General features: G+C 41.8%; 1 protein-coding gene across 1 annotated transcript; it reads left to right on the top strand.

The window, feature by feature from the left end:
* The first annotated feature begins 595 nt into the window (after positions 1-595).
* ip3ka (Inositol-trisphosphate 3-kinase A) lies at positions 596-15,676 on the top strand. The gene is given in 3 exon segments (NM_001141466.2): positions 596-1,188; positions 10,281-10,380; positions 15,212-15,676. Coding segments are annotated over 3 exon segments (741 nt in total). The 5' UTR covers positions 596-765; the 3' UTR covers positions 15,430-15,676.
* Positions 15,677-16,558: the final 882 nt, after the last annotated feature.

The raw sequence follows: 16,558 nt of genomic DNA, 5'->3' as shown, positions 1-16,558 counted from the left end.
TACCAGTACAGAGGGATAGGCCAACAAGTGATATATGTTTCAGTAAGATTGGATTTTTTTTGCATTCATAGCAATGGCTATCAACTGTACTGCAGGGATGGAATGTAAGTCGCAGAAAATTGAGGTTGTGGTGGCAGCAACAGAGAGGTATTTGGGTGTGCGAGACTTCACATCAAAAGAGTTACAGGGTGTGTTAAGGGGTGATGTTCCATCCTTTCAGGATGATGGCATGAGGTAGGAATAAATACATTTAGTTAGTGGAGTAGGGTCTTAATTTCATTTTATATAATTGTGAAGTTAGCGAGTGTAGTGTTAGATGGTAGGGTATTTATTTAGTCAATTTTTATTTATCAAGCAAAGTACAAGGGAGTTGTACTCCCGTCTAGTAGGTGGCGGTAATGCAACAATTCGATGCCAACCGCCGTTAAACCTCATAGAAGAAGAAGAAGAAGAAGAAGAAGAAAGGCACAATAAATGCGGAAGATAAGTTTGTGTGTGTCGACGCGGTGTGCGCCATGGAGTGGGGTTCCCCAAAACACCAATCAGCACATTGTACCGCCTGAAATATCTCTCTATGCCGGACAGTAGCCTAAACAGAAGAACACCTATTGCAGTATTGCAAAATACACTGAAAGTTGCACTCAAAAGTAGTACTGTAATTGAGATAACCACGTCTGACGGAGTGCGGTGAAATTAAATTGTAGCACCCTACAATTTTGGATTACACGGCGTCGGTTGTGCACACTCCGCACGTTCATCAGTCGAATGCCGAAGGAGAGGGAGAAGAGGCGAAAGACCTCCAAGGAGGCAGGGCTGTCTGGCGCTGGGATTGGTGAAGGGTTTTGTAAAGAGCGCAGAACAAGCTGCAAAGCATCTGAGAATTGCGATGAATTGTGCCATATGACAGAAGTTCGGATACCTGAGGTTAACGCCGTTCTAGCGCAATCTAGTATGATGGAGGTGCTCCGTGTACCGCAGGTGACAATAACCCCAGATGGAGGCTGCTCGCAGGAGATCGAGCAGGAGGACTGGGCTGATGTGGACGGTCCTCTACGACGGAATATGTCAAACTCCTCTATCTCCTCAGCAGGTTCCTCCATAGAGTCAGAGGATGACATTCTGAGTGACAACGAGAAAAGGAGCAAGGGGAATATCACATTAGAACATTTGTGTGAGCACACGGGAGAAGTGAGTACAGACTATTCTTTATTAAAATAAAGTCATATTGTTATTGGGTCGTTCCACAAAAAGAGTGCCTTTTGCGTCCCTTTTCATATTTGAAGGAGAAATTGTGCACCAATATAGAATTTTAAAAGCCTGTTATAGTAAATGAATTGCCCTTTAATAAAGCTGGGTTGAGAAACTCTGTTACCTTTTAATATAGACCACATGGAGAATTCAATAAATCAGATTTTTGAAATGAATGAAGACTTGCTAAAGTGCACAAATTCGTCATTTTTATTGCATTTATTGCAAGTCCTCTGATTTCTAGGATGATTTTTAACCCACTTAACTCCAAATGTGTCCAGGTTTTCACCATCATGTAGTTAAGCCCTAGTTCTGATAGTTATTTCTGAAGATGATTTTTATTTCATGTGATTAGTGATTCATTTACGTGTACCTCATTTTAAGGTCAACCCTGTTAAAGCGGCAATATGTAAAATTTTGGGGCGACCTGACAAAATTAATTGAAAGCAAGTCTAAGAAGCGGTAGCGCTGTTCTATGTGCGCTTTTTCTATGGTTCCCGTTCTTAAGTTTCGTTTTTGCAGTCTATTACTTTTGTCAACCCTGTTACCCATAGATATAGGCTAGAAATGTTTTGTCTACTAGTATATCTCAGATCTGGCAGTCATTTTGATATTATGACTGAGAACTCTGTCCAGGGAATAGGGCTGGATTTATTCTTCCCCCATCTACTGTACAGTACCAGCCCAAAGTTTGGACACACCTACTCATTCCAGGGTTTTTCTTAATTTTTTACTATTTTCTACATTGTATAATAATAGTGAATACATCAAAACTATGACATAACACACATGGAATCATGTAGAAACCAAAAAAGTGTTAAACAAATTCAAATATATTTTATATTTGAGATTCTTCAAAGTAGCCACCCTTTGCCTTCATGACAGCTTTGCACACAAATATATTTCACAGCGGTTTAAATGGTAGAAGGATTCTCTACACTATACTTGCTTGTTTTGTCACCTGAACTAGAATTTTAGCAACCAAGAAATGGCGGAGTGATTTCTGCATAGTTAGTCTTTAATGGATGTGAGCTTTCTGATTAATTTACTAAACCTCCTTAATGTATTAATTCATCTTTTAGAAGCCCTTTCATACACAAGACCATTAAGCAACATACAGTACATGTGATACTGGTATAATCAGTTGTTTTTGAGGATCTTTATAATGTTTTCTAATTTATAGTGCAGTAACAATGAATCACTGAGTGAAAAACAGGACATTTTTGTATCTAATCAACAGCCATGTGATCAGTAAGCGCTGATCACTTGGGTAATTACAGACACTAATTACAGACACTAATCTAATGGTTTATTTAGTCTTGTTTGAGATCATGTCAGATAGGCCTATAGTTAGCCATCTTAAAGGTCATTTCCTCTTTTGCGGTGCTCTTCAGTGAGACAACACAGAAATGGAAAGGAATTAGTTCACCCCCCCATCTTAATTGAGTTAATCCCCTTCATGTCTGATGGACCCTGGTCTGAAGCAGCCATTTTGTTTTAGCCATGTCTTATAGCACATAGTACAGGCGCTGCTGTTAGCCTGACCTACAGTATGATTTAGGGGGGCTGAGGATGGTGTTGTATTTGACTTCAACGCGCTTGATTGATGACTTGCTGTATAAAATAGTGACACAGTTGTGTTTGTCAGGGCACTACAGTAGTTTTAGATCCTCAAACTTAAAAGTAGCTGTGAATACCTATATGATGATCCAACAAAGCTTCCAAATAATGTCACTTGTGAATGTAAAAACGGAATTCAATGTTTGACTTCTAAGGCCTCTGTTCCTCAACACCACTGGGTGACAATTCTGATTGAAGTGAACAATAATCTACTTATCAGAAGCCATATTTGACTTTGTCTCCGACAAAGATCTGTGCCTGTAACTCATAAGAGCTATGCTCAGCCATCTCCATAGAAGGCTCTTAGCTGTCAGCTTCCTTTAAACACACTGAATACACATTGCCTGGCCCTGCTGGAAGAAATGGCTGGGCTGTGTACACTACATACTGGTTCTCAGTGCTCTCCAACTGGGCCAGGTCAGTATGACAGGCCACTTGAAAAGCTCTCATACCCAACCCGTTTTATTGATCTTCCCAGTTATTGAAAACAAAAAATGGTCACTCGCCTCCCTGTTATGAAAATAGAGATTTCATTAACTCGCTAACCTTTTTAAATGGCAGATGAAGTCTCCAGTCAGCCCCCACACTTGCATTACAAGCCACCCCCATAGTCTTATGACTATGTGCACGTTTTAGCCACATTGACATTTAGTTATTGCCCTTTCAACACAGCAAGAAAACTACAACTTTGTACACTAGGTTACCCATTCTGTTTTTCCAGTAGGGGAGAGGTTATGTAAGTAGATTTTTTTTTAACCCTTTAGCATTACTCCTTCAAGGGAAATATAGTATTCTTTCTAACAAAGATATCTACATATATTTCAGGATGTTGTGTATCCCTGGAAATAATCAGAGGTCATGGAAATATTACAGTTTTGAAAACATAGCTTGTCTACCTGACACTTTTAACATAGGCCCTGTTGTTAGCTCATATCCCCTGTTGTTAGCTCATATCCCCTGTTGTTAGCTCATATCCCAGCAATAATGCCTTGCATTACGCCTGGGAAGACAACACTTCAACTTGTTCAACTTGCCATTGGCTCAACTTACCCCAAGGCAAACATTTAGACTATATTAGCCCACACAGCATCAGTTGAAGTCAGAAGTTTACATTATGTTGGAGTCATTAAAACTCATTTTTTCAACCACTCCACAAATGTCTTGTTAACAAACTATAGTTTTGGCAAGTCGGTTAGGACATCTACTTTGTGCATGACACAAGTACCTTTTCCAACAATTGTTTACAGACAGATTATTTCACTTATAATTCACTGTATCACAATTCCAGTGGGTCAGAAGTTTACATACACTAAGTTGACTGTGCCTTTAAACAGCTTGGAAAATTCCAGAAAATTCTACCTTCAAACTCAGTGCCTCTTTGGTTGACATCATGGGAAACTCAAAAGAAATCAGCCAAGACCTCAGAAAAAAAATTGTAGACCTCCACAAGTCTGGTTCATCCTTGGGAGCAATTTCCAAACGCAAGTATAAACACCATAGGACCACGCAGCCATCATACCACTCAAGAAGGAGATGCATTCTGTCTCCTAGAGATGAATGTACTTTGGTGCAAAAAGTGCAAATCAATCTCAGAACAACAGCAAAGGACCTTGTGAAGATGCTGGAGGAAACAGGTACAAAAGTATCTATATCCACAGTAAAAGAAGTCCTATATCGACATAACCTGAAAGGCCGCTCAGCAAGGAAGAAGCCACTGCTCCAAAACCACCATAAAAAAGGCAGACTACAGTTCACAACTGCACATGGGGACAAAAATTGTACTTTTTGGAGAAATGTCCTCTGGTCTGATGAAACAAAAATAAAAATGTTTGGTCATAATGACCATCGTTATGTTTGGAGGAAAAAGGGGGAGGCTTGCAAGCCAAAGAACACCATCCCAACCGTGAAGCACGGGGGTTGTAGCATTATGTTGTGAGGGTGCTTTGCTGCAGGAGGGACTGGTGCACTTCACAAAATTGATGGCAACATGAAGAGGAAAAGGATGTGGATATATTAAAGCAACATCTCAAGATATCAGTCAGGAAGTTAAAGCTTGGTTGCAAATGGGTCTTCCAATTGGACAATGCCCCCAAGCATACTTCCAAAGTTGTGGCAAAAATGGCTTAAGGACAGCAAAGTCTAGGTATTGGAGTGGCCATCACAAAGCCCCCCTGCTACTCTCTGTTTATCTTATATGCATAGTCACTTTAACTATACATTCATGTACATACTACCTCAATTGTCCCGACCAACCAGTGCTCCCACACATTGGCTAACCGGGCTATCTGCATTGTGTCCCACCACCTGCCAACCCCCGCCAACCCCTCTTTTTTTTACGCTACTGCTACTCTCTGTTCATCATATATGCATAGTCACTTTAACCATACCCACATGTACATACTACCTCAATAAGCCTGACTAACCAGTGTCTGTATATAGCCTCGCTACTCTTTCTTTCAAATGTCTTTTTACTGTTTTATTTCTTTATACACACACACACACACACACACACACACACACACACACACCATACCTTTTTTTCCCCGCACTATTGGTTAGAGCCTGTAAGTTAGCATTTCACTGTAAGGTTTACACCTGTTGTATTCGGCGCACGTGACAAACTTTGATTTGATTTGTCCTACCCAAAACGTTTGACCCAAGTTAAACAATTTAAAGGCAATGCTACCAAATACTAATTGAGTGTATGTAAACGTCTGACCCACTGGGAATGTGATGAAAGAAATAAAAGCTGAAATAAATAATTCTCTCTACTATTATTCTGACATTTCACATTCTTAAAATAAAGTGGTGATCCTATCTGACCTAAGACATGGAATTCTTACTAGGATTAAATGTCAGGAATTGTGAAAAACCGAGTTTAAATGTAGCTGGCTAAGGAGTATGTAAACTTCCGACTTTAACTGTATAATTATGTATTGTCATGCTAGGTTTAGGACCTAATTTTGAAGCTTATAGAGACCCCCACTGATGTATGGAACCTTCTTAAAATGATCTTCTTTGGTTTAGATGGAGGTTTCATGATGCTTCTAACACAATAAATTCATTTGACTTGCTTACCACTTTTTCAACGTGGTTTCTTCCTTCACAGACTTCATGAAATTATGACCTCTTCCTAAATATTTGGTCAAATGATTAATTTTGTGTATGGTTTACCCCTTTGGCTGAACTTACCCCACCCTCCCCTATGACAATTACTTTTAGTGAAAAAGAGGAATGAACTTTGATGACATCACATTTATTGGCGCTACCAATTTGTAAAAAAAAAAATAAAATACAATAAAATGGTACGTTAATGATTGCTCATATTCAAATCTGACAGGTTGAGAAACTGTTGCAAGGAAAATTAACAGCTTGAGTGAATCATTCAGTATTGTCACTCCCATGTTCCAGTTCTTGTTTACTGTAATGTCATTTATAATTGGTCGAGTCAAAGTGTACATGTTCATTAATATGTCACTGTACACTGTTGGCAATTATGTGTTTGCGAGAGAGTTGAAGGCCTGTGTGGACATGTGACACCCACATAGCTCTGGCTATACCAATAAAATCCATTTTTATATGCCACATAAACAACACCAGCAAGTGTCACTTGACATTTCAGAGTGTCTGTCTGTGAGTTCTGTTATTTGTTTTCAGTGTATACAATCAGTAGAATGAGTTAGTGTTCTTTCACTGCGGCCAATGACCAGGGCTTCACTTCCTTTTACTGCAATCTCAGTATACTGCATAGTGACCTCCGACCTCTTTCATTGATTACCCTAAATTGTCACTGGACTTACAGTGCATTCGGAAAGTATTCAGGCCCCTTGACTTTTTCCACATTTTGTTACAGTACAGCCTTATTCTAAAATGGATTAAATTGTTGTTTCCCCCCTCAATCTACACACAATACCGCATGATGACAAAGAATAAAGTTTAGATTTTTTTTTTAAATGTATAAATTAAATGTTAAAAACCCGGAAATATCACATTTACATAAGTATTCCGACCCTTTATTCAGTAATTTGTTGAAGCACTGAGTACAGCCTCGAGTCTTGGGTATGATGCTACAAGCTTGGCACACCTGTATTTGGGGATTTTCTCCCATTCTTCTCTGCAGATCCTCTCAAGCTCTGTCAGGATGGATGGGGAGCATCGCTGCTTAGCTGTTTTCAGGTCTCTCCAGAGATGTTCGATCGGGTTTAAGTCCGGGCTCTGGCTGGGTCACTCAGGACATTCAGAGACTTGTCCTGAAGCCACTCCTGCATTGTCTTGGCTGTGTGCTTAGGGTTGTTGTCCTATTGGAAGGTGAACCTCCGCCCCAGTCTGAGGTCCTGAGCACTCTGGAGTAGGTTTTCATCAAGGATCTCTCTCTACTTTGCTCCATTCATCTTTCCCTCAAACCTGACTAGTCTCCCAGTCCCTGCCGCTGAAAAACATCCTCACAGCATGATGCTGCCACCACCATGCTTCACCGTAGGGATGGTGCCAGGTTTCCTCCAGACGTGACGCTTGGCATTCAGGCCAAAGAGTTTTCATCAGACCTGATAATTGTTTTTCTCATGGTCAGTCTTTAGGTGCCTTTTGGCAAACTCCAAGCTGGCTGTTATGCCTTCTACTGAGGAGTGGCTTCCATCTAGCCACTCTATCATAAAGGCCTGTTTGGTGGAGTGCTGCAGAGATGTTTGTCTTTTTGGAAGGTTCTCCCATCTCCACAGAGGAACTCTAGAGCTCTGTCATAGTGACCATTGGGTTCTTGGTCATCTTCCTGGTCAGCTCCAGGAATATTCTTGGTGGATCCAATCTTCTTCCATTTAAGAATGATTGAGGCCACTGTGTTCTTGGGGACCTTCAATGCTGCAGACTTTGTGTTGATACTCTTCCCCAGATATGTGCCTTGACACAATCCTGTCTCGGAGCTCTACTGACAATTCCTTTGACCTCATGGCTTGGTTTTTGCTCTGACATGCACTGTCAACTATGGGACCTTTTTATAAAGACAGGTGTGTTCCTTTCCAAATCATGTCCAATCAATTGTATTTACCACATGTGGACTCCAATGAAGTTATAGAAACATCTCAAGGTTGATCAATGGAAATGGGATGCATCTGAGCTCAATTTGGAGTCTCATAGCAAAGGGTATGCATACTTATGTAAATAAGGTATTTCTGTTTTATTTTTAATACATTTGCAAACATTTCTTAACCTATTTTCGCTTTGTCATTATGGGGTATTTTGTGTAGATTGAGGGGGAAAAATTATTTAATCCTGTTTAGAATAAGGCTGTAACGTAACAAAGTGGAAAAAGTGAAGGCGTCTGAATACTTTCCGAATGCACTGTATCTCAGTACTTTAAAAAAATATCTGGTTTTACTTTTATTTATTCAGGGGAGCCCAATTGAGACCAAGGTCTCTTTCACAATAGTGTCCTGAGTACAAACATTTTCGCAATAAAAAAACAAAAAAACATTCATAATAAAACAATAATAAAAAAACAACCATTTTAACAAATAAACCAATACAATCAATCGAAACTGCAATCTTCAATGAATTCGTTTAACACCAGAGCCCTCAACTGCCCTAGTGGCACCAGGGAATCAAGATGCAAGGAATTTTACTGGTTATTTCAACAATGGGGGGGTACTAAAACTAGAGGAGGATTTACCTAAATTGGTCGAGACCAGAGGGACCTCGAGTTATCCCACTCGCAGGGATGGTTTGGTAGCTCATTCTTTTATACTTTAGTAGCACAGTTAGGTAAGTTGGAAGCTTGTGTACTAGAGCTTTGTAAACAATCTGCTTCCTGCTATTTAGGGAGAGACAATATCCATTTCTGAAAAATAAGCCCACTTTACATGTTTTTAACTAGCTCATCTGTATATTTTTTTTAAACATTAAATCTTTGTCAATCCAAATGCACAGATATTTATTGGCTGCTGACCCGATCAATGGGAGAACCATCAAATGAATAAATATGTAGTCCATCCCCAAAATTTTGCGAGAATTAGAGAACATGTATTTAGTCTTGCCTACATTAAGTGTACGTTTTAAACCTACCAGAGCGTTCTGTAAGGCAACCAGGCCAGATTGCAGCTCTTACACAGCCTGGTCATCAGTTGGGGCAATGGCATACATAAGTGTCGTCTGCATACAGATGAACATTATAAAAACTTGTATCTCGTAAACTAGACTTAACACCATTAGAAATCACACATTGTGTCTTGTCTGACAGATAATTCTCAAACCACACTGATCCAGGCCTATTTCACTCAACCTTTGGTAGGAGAATGGGATGGTCAACAGTGTCGGAAGGTCTATAAAGAAGGCAGCATAATGATTTTTATAATCGAAGCAATTTAACACATCAGCTGGAACGGTGCCATGTCCAGGTCTAAAACCGGATTGGTGTGGAAATGTTTCCTTTTAGAGTGTAATAAAATGTCTCACCTCCTGTGTCATCAAGCAAGTGCTAAGTCTGTGTCGCAATTCTGCTGTGAACATGCTGTGTGACTGACTCAACGTCTCATCACAGATAGGGAACCAAAGTTGTCATGTCTCTGCCTGAATCATCCACATCTCGTTGAACAAGATCTCCCATGACTGTCTTAATGCAAATCACATGCAAACAGCAAGCCAGTGACCATACACAACAGCTGGTAGTGAAATGTGTAAGTTCCACAGAAATGACAACATATAGCAAAGAAACGAATATGTTTGCAGATGAGGCCAAGGTTAGTGTTTTCAAGTAATGGGTTAGGGGTAATGGCTATGTTTTTATTTATTTTTATCGAACCTTTATTTAACTAGGCAAGTCAGTTAAGAACAAATTCTTATTTACAATGATGGCCTACCAAAAGGCCACCTGCGGGGACGGGGGCTGGGATTCGAAATAAAAATGTAGGGTAAAACGCACATCACAACAAGAGACAACACTACATAGAGACCTAAGACGACAACATAGCATGGCAGCAACATGACAACAGCATGGTAGTAGCACAAACATGGTACAAACATTTTTGGACACAGACAACAGCACAAAGGGCAAAAAGGGAGAGACAACAATACATCATGTGAAGGATTAAGGTTTAGGGTTGAGCAAGAGTGTGGCCATGAAGCTAGGGTTAGATTTGAGGTTTGAATTAGAGTTGAGCCGCGATAAGGATATGAAGCTACGGTTAGTGACTTAGATACATTGTAGCAAATAACCGAAGTAACAGTAGCCAAGTGATTATGACAGCTGTCCGTCGTATTTGAGTCAAATCATGATTATTATCGTTATACAACTTAATTGACATCCACCCGACTGGTGAGCGCTGGCTTGAGGAGGACAGTGGCTCTGCCTGGTTGATAATGGACCAGATACTCCAAAGAGATAAAGCTGACTGTTACTGTGCTTGGTCTTCCTTCTGCAGAGCATACCCTGGTGGACGCTAAAGAATATCGTCGTCAACTGGCCTTTTGTTGGCTCCCGGAGAAGAAACCTGTCCTGGGTTCAACTAGCTGGACACAAAGGTAAAGCACAGTCATCATGGTCATGACCCCTCACCTATCAGAGCAGCATACCAAGAACCAATCACTAATGACACATACTGTACACATTCCACGCAAAATAAAGCACACGAGACACAGACTACTGTATACTATTAGTCACACACAACTGCAAATTCCATCTGAAACAATCTTCTTGACCCTTACCAGCTTCAAGACGGGTCACTCAACCGAGACCGCTCTCCTCTCTGTCACGGAGGCTCTCCGCACTACCAAAGCTGACTCTCTCTCTCTCTCTCTCTCTCTCTCATCCTCCTAGATCTGTCCGTTGCCTTCGACACTATAAACCATCAGATCCTCCTCTCCACCCTCTCAGGGCTGGGCATCTCAGGATCTCCACACTCTTGGATTGCATCCTACCTGGCTGGCCGCTCCTAACAGGTGACGTGGAGAGGATCTCTGCACCATGTCCTCTCACTACTGGTGTCCCCCAGGGCTCCGTCCTAGGCCCCTCTTCTCTCTATGCACCAAGTCACTCGGCTCCGTCATATCCTCACATGGTCTCTTCTATCACGGATGACACTCAATTACTTTTCTCCTTCCCCCTTTTGACACCCAGGTGGCGACAGGCATCTCTGCGTGCCAGGCAGACATCTCAGCTTGGATATCGGTCCACCACCTCAAGCTCAACCTCAACAAGAAGGCCTGCCTGCTCCAAGACCTCTCCATCACGGATGACAACTCTACGGTGTCTTCCTCCCAGAGTGCAAAGAACCTTGGTGTGATCCTGGACAACACCCTATCGTTCTCTGCAAACATCAAAGCAGTGACTCACTCCTGCAGGTTCATGCTCTACAACATCCGTAGAGTACAACCCTAGTACTTCACACAGGAAATGGCTCAGGTCCTAATCCAGGCACTTGTCATCTCCCATCTGGACAACTGCAACTCGCTGTTGGCTGGGCTACCTGCTTGTGCCATAAAACCCCTGCAACTTATCCAGAACGCCGCAGCCTGCCTGGTGTTCAACCATCCCAAGTTCTACCATGTCACCCCGCTCCTCCGCATACTCCACTGGTTTCCAGTCGAAGTTTGCATCCACTACAAAACCATGGTGCCTACCTACGGAGCAACAAGGGGAACTGCCCCTCTACCTAGCAATACTCAAACCCTACACCCAACCCGAGCACTACGTTCTGCCACCTCTGGTCTCTTGGCAGTCCCACCCCTACAGAAGGTCCGCACCTGCTCAGCCCAGTCCAAGCTATTCTCTGTCCTGGCACCCAAATAGTGGAACGAGCTTCCACCTGAAGCTAGGACAGCAGAGTCTCTGCCCATCTTCTGACAACAACTAAAAACGTACTACCTCTTAAAAGAGTATCTTAAATGCAGTGTCTTCACAAAATATTTATACCCCATGACTTATTACACATTTGTTACAGCATAAAAAAAATGGATTCAATGTATTTTTTTCCCCACTCATCTACACACAATATCCCATAATGACAAAGTGAAAACATGTTTTTAGACATTTTTGCAAATGTATTGAAAATTAAATACAGAAATAGCTAATTTACATAAGTATTCCCACCCTGGACTTAATCCATGTTAGAATCAGCTTTGGTAGTGACCTACAGCTGTAAGTCTTTCTGGGTAAGTCTCTAAGAGCTTTGCACACCTGGATTGTACAATATTTGCACATTCTTTTTCAAATTCTTCAAGCTCTGTCAAGTTGGTTGTTTATCATTGCTAGACAGCCATTTAAGTCTTGACATAGTTTTGACTTAAATCGACTTGAAAATAAGGCCACTCAGGAACATTCAATGTCATCTTGGTAAGCAACTCCAGTGTATATTTGGCCTTGTGTTTTAGGTTATTGTCCCGCTGAAAGGTGAATTTGTCTCCCAGTGGCTGTTGGAAAGCAGACTTAACCAGGTTTTCCTCTAGGTGCTTAGCGCTCTTCTGTTTCTTTTTATCCTAAAACAACTCCGTAGTCCTTGCCGATGACGAGCATACCCATAACATTATGCAGCCACCTCCGTGCTTGAAAATATGATGAGTGGTACTCAGTGATGTGTTGTGTTGGATTTGCCTCGAACATAACACTTTGTATTCAGGGCATGAAGTTAATTTATTTTACACATTTTGGCAGTTTTACTTTAGTGCCTTATTGTTGTTGAATATTTTTATTCTTTACAGGCTCCCTTCTTTTCACTGCCACCTACCATCAACCAATCATGCCAATACGGAGCCCTCCACATTGGTACAAAATGTGAGAGGCACACGGCGATGTGGTACGGAGCTTGATTTGGCCTCTGTGTTCCTCTGGCGGCTCTGCAATTGTCACACCCTCCATACAAAGCCTCCGACCATATTTTCGGATCAAGCCTAAATTGGATTTGAGTCTGGACTGCGCTGCTGTGATCACTTCCACCTGCCTGGGTTCTTCCTCTTATCGCTGGCCTCCTGGTTCACTCCTGGCCTCGTATCAGATTACCCTCTGACTCTCGCTGCCGTGTATGGCTTCCGCCTCCCCCTGATTATTTGCCAGTAAGCTCTATGGCAGTGGTCACTGACGATAAAGGCTTACACTCCTTTTTTTTGTGTGTGTTGCGCTGTTGTTGGTAGTTGCACTTGATTCAGAAGCCCTGCACACCAGGCAGGCAAAGTGTTCCCATTTTGAACCATTTCATTTGTCTGAAAAGACAAACTCTGTCTACCAGGCAGTCCGGGAGATCTGTGGTTAAATTGAGAGTGCCAACTGTGCTGGCCAATTTTAGATAGCTCAAATCACTTTGTCTACAGCTTCCCCGGCCACAAAGTGCTCTCTCCTTCCCTCTGCTGATCAAGACAACTGGGAACTCTGGCAAAAAATGAGATCCGACTGGGAACAATAGTTTGAACGGTCATTCAACTCAGAATTCCAAGTTGGAAACTCTAGAGCTCCGACTTTCTGGCCTGAAGATCAGTGACGTCACGATTTGACCATGCCCCCCCCAGGTCCCAGTTGTCATAAAAGCACCATTACCATCGGATGCAGGTACCATCAGTCAACAAAAAAAGCTCATAATTTCAATTTATGCTCAGCTATGCCTTGCAAGTGCTACACCAACTGATCTATTAGTTATCAAATCTCGAGTTTTGAAATATAATATGGTCTGAGAAGAATATTGGCAAGCCAGGCATATAGCCAATATGCTTTAGGTTTGGGCCTACTGCACAAACCTCATTCCTACAGAACTGTTTTTATTAGGTTAATGTTACATTTTAAGTCCTGTTTAGAAAATATTATGAGCGATAGAATTCTGCATGCTTTTTGACTGCGAAAGTGGTCTTGACTCAGAAAAGGTTGGTGACCACTTCGTTACGGCCTCTCCCCTGAAGCGCCTCTTTCCCTGGCTCTGGTAACCCAGCCTCGACTCTTTTGCCATTGTGTGGGCCACAGTCATCAATCTCATTGAGTAAGTCTCCGCTCGCTGCTTTTTCCTCTGCTAGCAAAGATTTTGTTTTTGACTGTGGGTTATAGTGCTAGTTGGTTTAGAGTAGGCTAGTTGGGCTTTGGCTTGCTGCTTTGCCGACCATGGCGGTTTCCTTCATCTACGGCAACTGAGTTAGGAAGGACGCCTGTATCTTTGTAGTGACTGCTTGTATTGATACACTATTCAAGGTGTAATTACACGTTTTTTCATGCTTAAAGGAATATTCAATGTCTGCATTTTGTGGTCCTGTATGGCTCAGTTGATAGAGCAGGGAGCTTGTGACGCCAGGATTGTGAGTTCAATTCCCGTGGCTATTCACACATAAAAACGTGTGTATGCATGATTGTAATTCGCTTTGGATAAAAGCGTCTTGCTAAATGACATTTATTATAATAATAATAATAATAATAATAATAATAATAATAATGAATCATTTATTATTATATACAAAAAAATACCAATAGGTGCCCTTTGCGAGGTATTGGAAAACCTCACATTTTACATTACATTTACATTTTAGTCATTTAGCAGACGCTCTTATCCAGAGCGACTTACAGTAGTGAATGCATACATTTCATACAATTTCATAATTATTTTTTTTTCTGTGCTGGCCCCCCGTGGGAATCGAACCCACAACCCTGGCGTTGCAAACACCATGCTCTACCAACTGAGCTACACTGGTCTTTGTGGTTGAATCTGTTTGAAATTCACTGCTCGACTGAGGGACCTTACAATTATCTGTATGTGTGTGGGGTACAGAGATGAGGTAGTCATTCAAAAATCATGTTAAACACTATTACTGCACACAGAGTGAGTCCATGCAACTTATTATGTGACTTGTTAAGCAAACCTTTACTCCTGAACTTATTTAGGCTTGCTATAACATTTACATTTTTAGTCATTTAGCAGACGCTCTTATCCAGAGCGACTTACAGTAGTGAATGCATACATTTCATACATTTTTTTACTGTACCGTACTGGTCCCCCGTGGGAATCGAACCCACAACCCTGGCGTGGCAAACACCATGCTCTACCAACTGAGCCACACGGGACCACATATAACAAAGGGGTTGAATACATATTGACTAAAGACATTTCAGCTTTTTCATTTTTAATGAATTTATACAAATTTCTAAACATAATTCCACTTTGACATTATGGGGTTATTGTTTCAAGATAGTGTCACTATCTCATTTTTAATTCATTTTTAATTTAGGCTGTAACACAACAATTTGGAAAAAGTCTAGGGGTGTGAATACTTTCTGATGTCACTAAGTCATATGTCTTATTACCCCCCCCCTAAAATGCCAATATAAACTGGCATTCATGAGTGGTTTGCTGTGGAATGTCAGTGTGTCTGTGCTGCTCTTTTCCAGGTAATTTCAAAGCTGGCGGCGAAGGCACCATTCTGAAGAAGTTCTCAGAGAATGAGAAGCTGTGCTTTGAGAGATTGCAGGGTGACGTGCTCCAGGGCTTTGTACCAGGATACCATGGGGTGGTGGAGAGGGATGGGGAACCCTTCCTACATATGACTGATCTACTTGTCAACTTTGATGAACCCAGTGTCATGGACTGCAAGATGGGAGTGAGGTAAGGGAGCAGCAGATGGTCTGTTCAATAATAATGTGCATAATAATAATACTAATATAATAATACTACATGTCTGGCCCTTTAGGAGGGTTGGGTGAAAGGAGGTATTAAGCAATGTTGAGAAAATGGCAAAAGAATAACTGTTGGAGTAATATAATTTAGCAGTATCAGAGAGCATTTTCCATTTTTACACTTCAGTGCTCCTGATAGCAGAACATGCACACTGTAAACCTGTTTCTTTTTCTCTTGATAAAAAAAACCAAAAAAAAACTGTTTCTGTGAGGATTTCCTGCCACAGTTGGTGGGGGTGTCATGTCACACAGAGGCCCTCACGTTTCCTGTACATAGACAAAGAACCACATACACGCACACACGGGGGGTTGCAGGCACAGGTTTCCCCTGGAGACTCCCTTCTGACAAACACACAATCCAATTTACTCCCTAAGCTCTCTCACCGTCAGCTAACACACCCTGTCACACAGTTAAACTAACAGTCAGGCTGTGTACCCTGGAGTCTCCTCCTGACTTCCTCCTTTTATACAGAGGAAGTTCCATGAGCAGAATGAAACTGACCTTCACCGCGCATACATTGACTTTGCTTCTCTTTTTTTGTCTACCAAGTAAGACTTTGCATGCCGTTGTCTGTAGTGCCACCACACCAACTCCACTCTCATCATACACGACAAGAAACAATGAGAAGTCACTTAGCTGTGAGGACCTGTTGTCCTCTTCTCAGGACGTATCTGGAGGAGGAGCTGGTGCGAGCGCGGGAGCGGCCTAAGCTCCGAAGGGATCTGTATGACAAGATGCTGGAGGTGGACAGTGAGGCCCCCAGCCCCCAGGAGCACCTCCAGAGGGCCGTCACCAAACCCTGCTACATGCAGTGGAGAGAGACCCTCAGCTCAACACACACACTGGGGTTCCGCATCGAGGGCATCAAGGCAAGTACCAGTGTGTCAACATGAAAGAAGGAATTCGGTTAGTTTTCACTCAAAACGCCACCATAGAGATCCTTTCCCATTTAAACCAGAAAAGGTTTTTCTTAGTCCCCCCCCCTCATAAGTTTTTCATTTGAAGTTCATTAACATATGCAATTTAGTCATGTTGGCTGTTCCTTCTCTCAGAAAGCTGAC

This window comes from Salmo salar, chromosome ssa09 (genome assembly GCF_905237065.1).
Source record: "Salmo salar chromosome ssa09, Ssal_v3.1, whole genome shotgun sequence".
Lineage (NCBI taxonomy): Eukaryota > Metazoa > Chordata > Actinopteri > Salmoniformes > Salmonidae > Salmo > Salmo salar.
The sequence above is the reverse complement of the archived record's forward strand: the minus strand, read 5'-3'. Positions and strand labels throughout refer to the sequence as shown.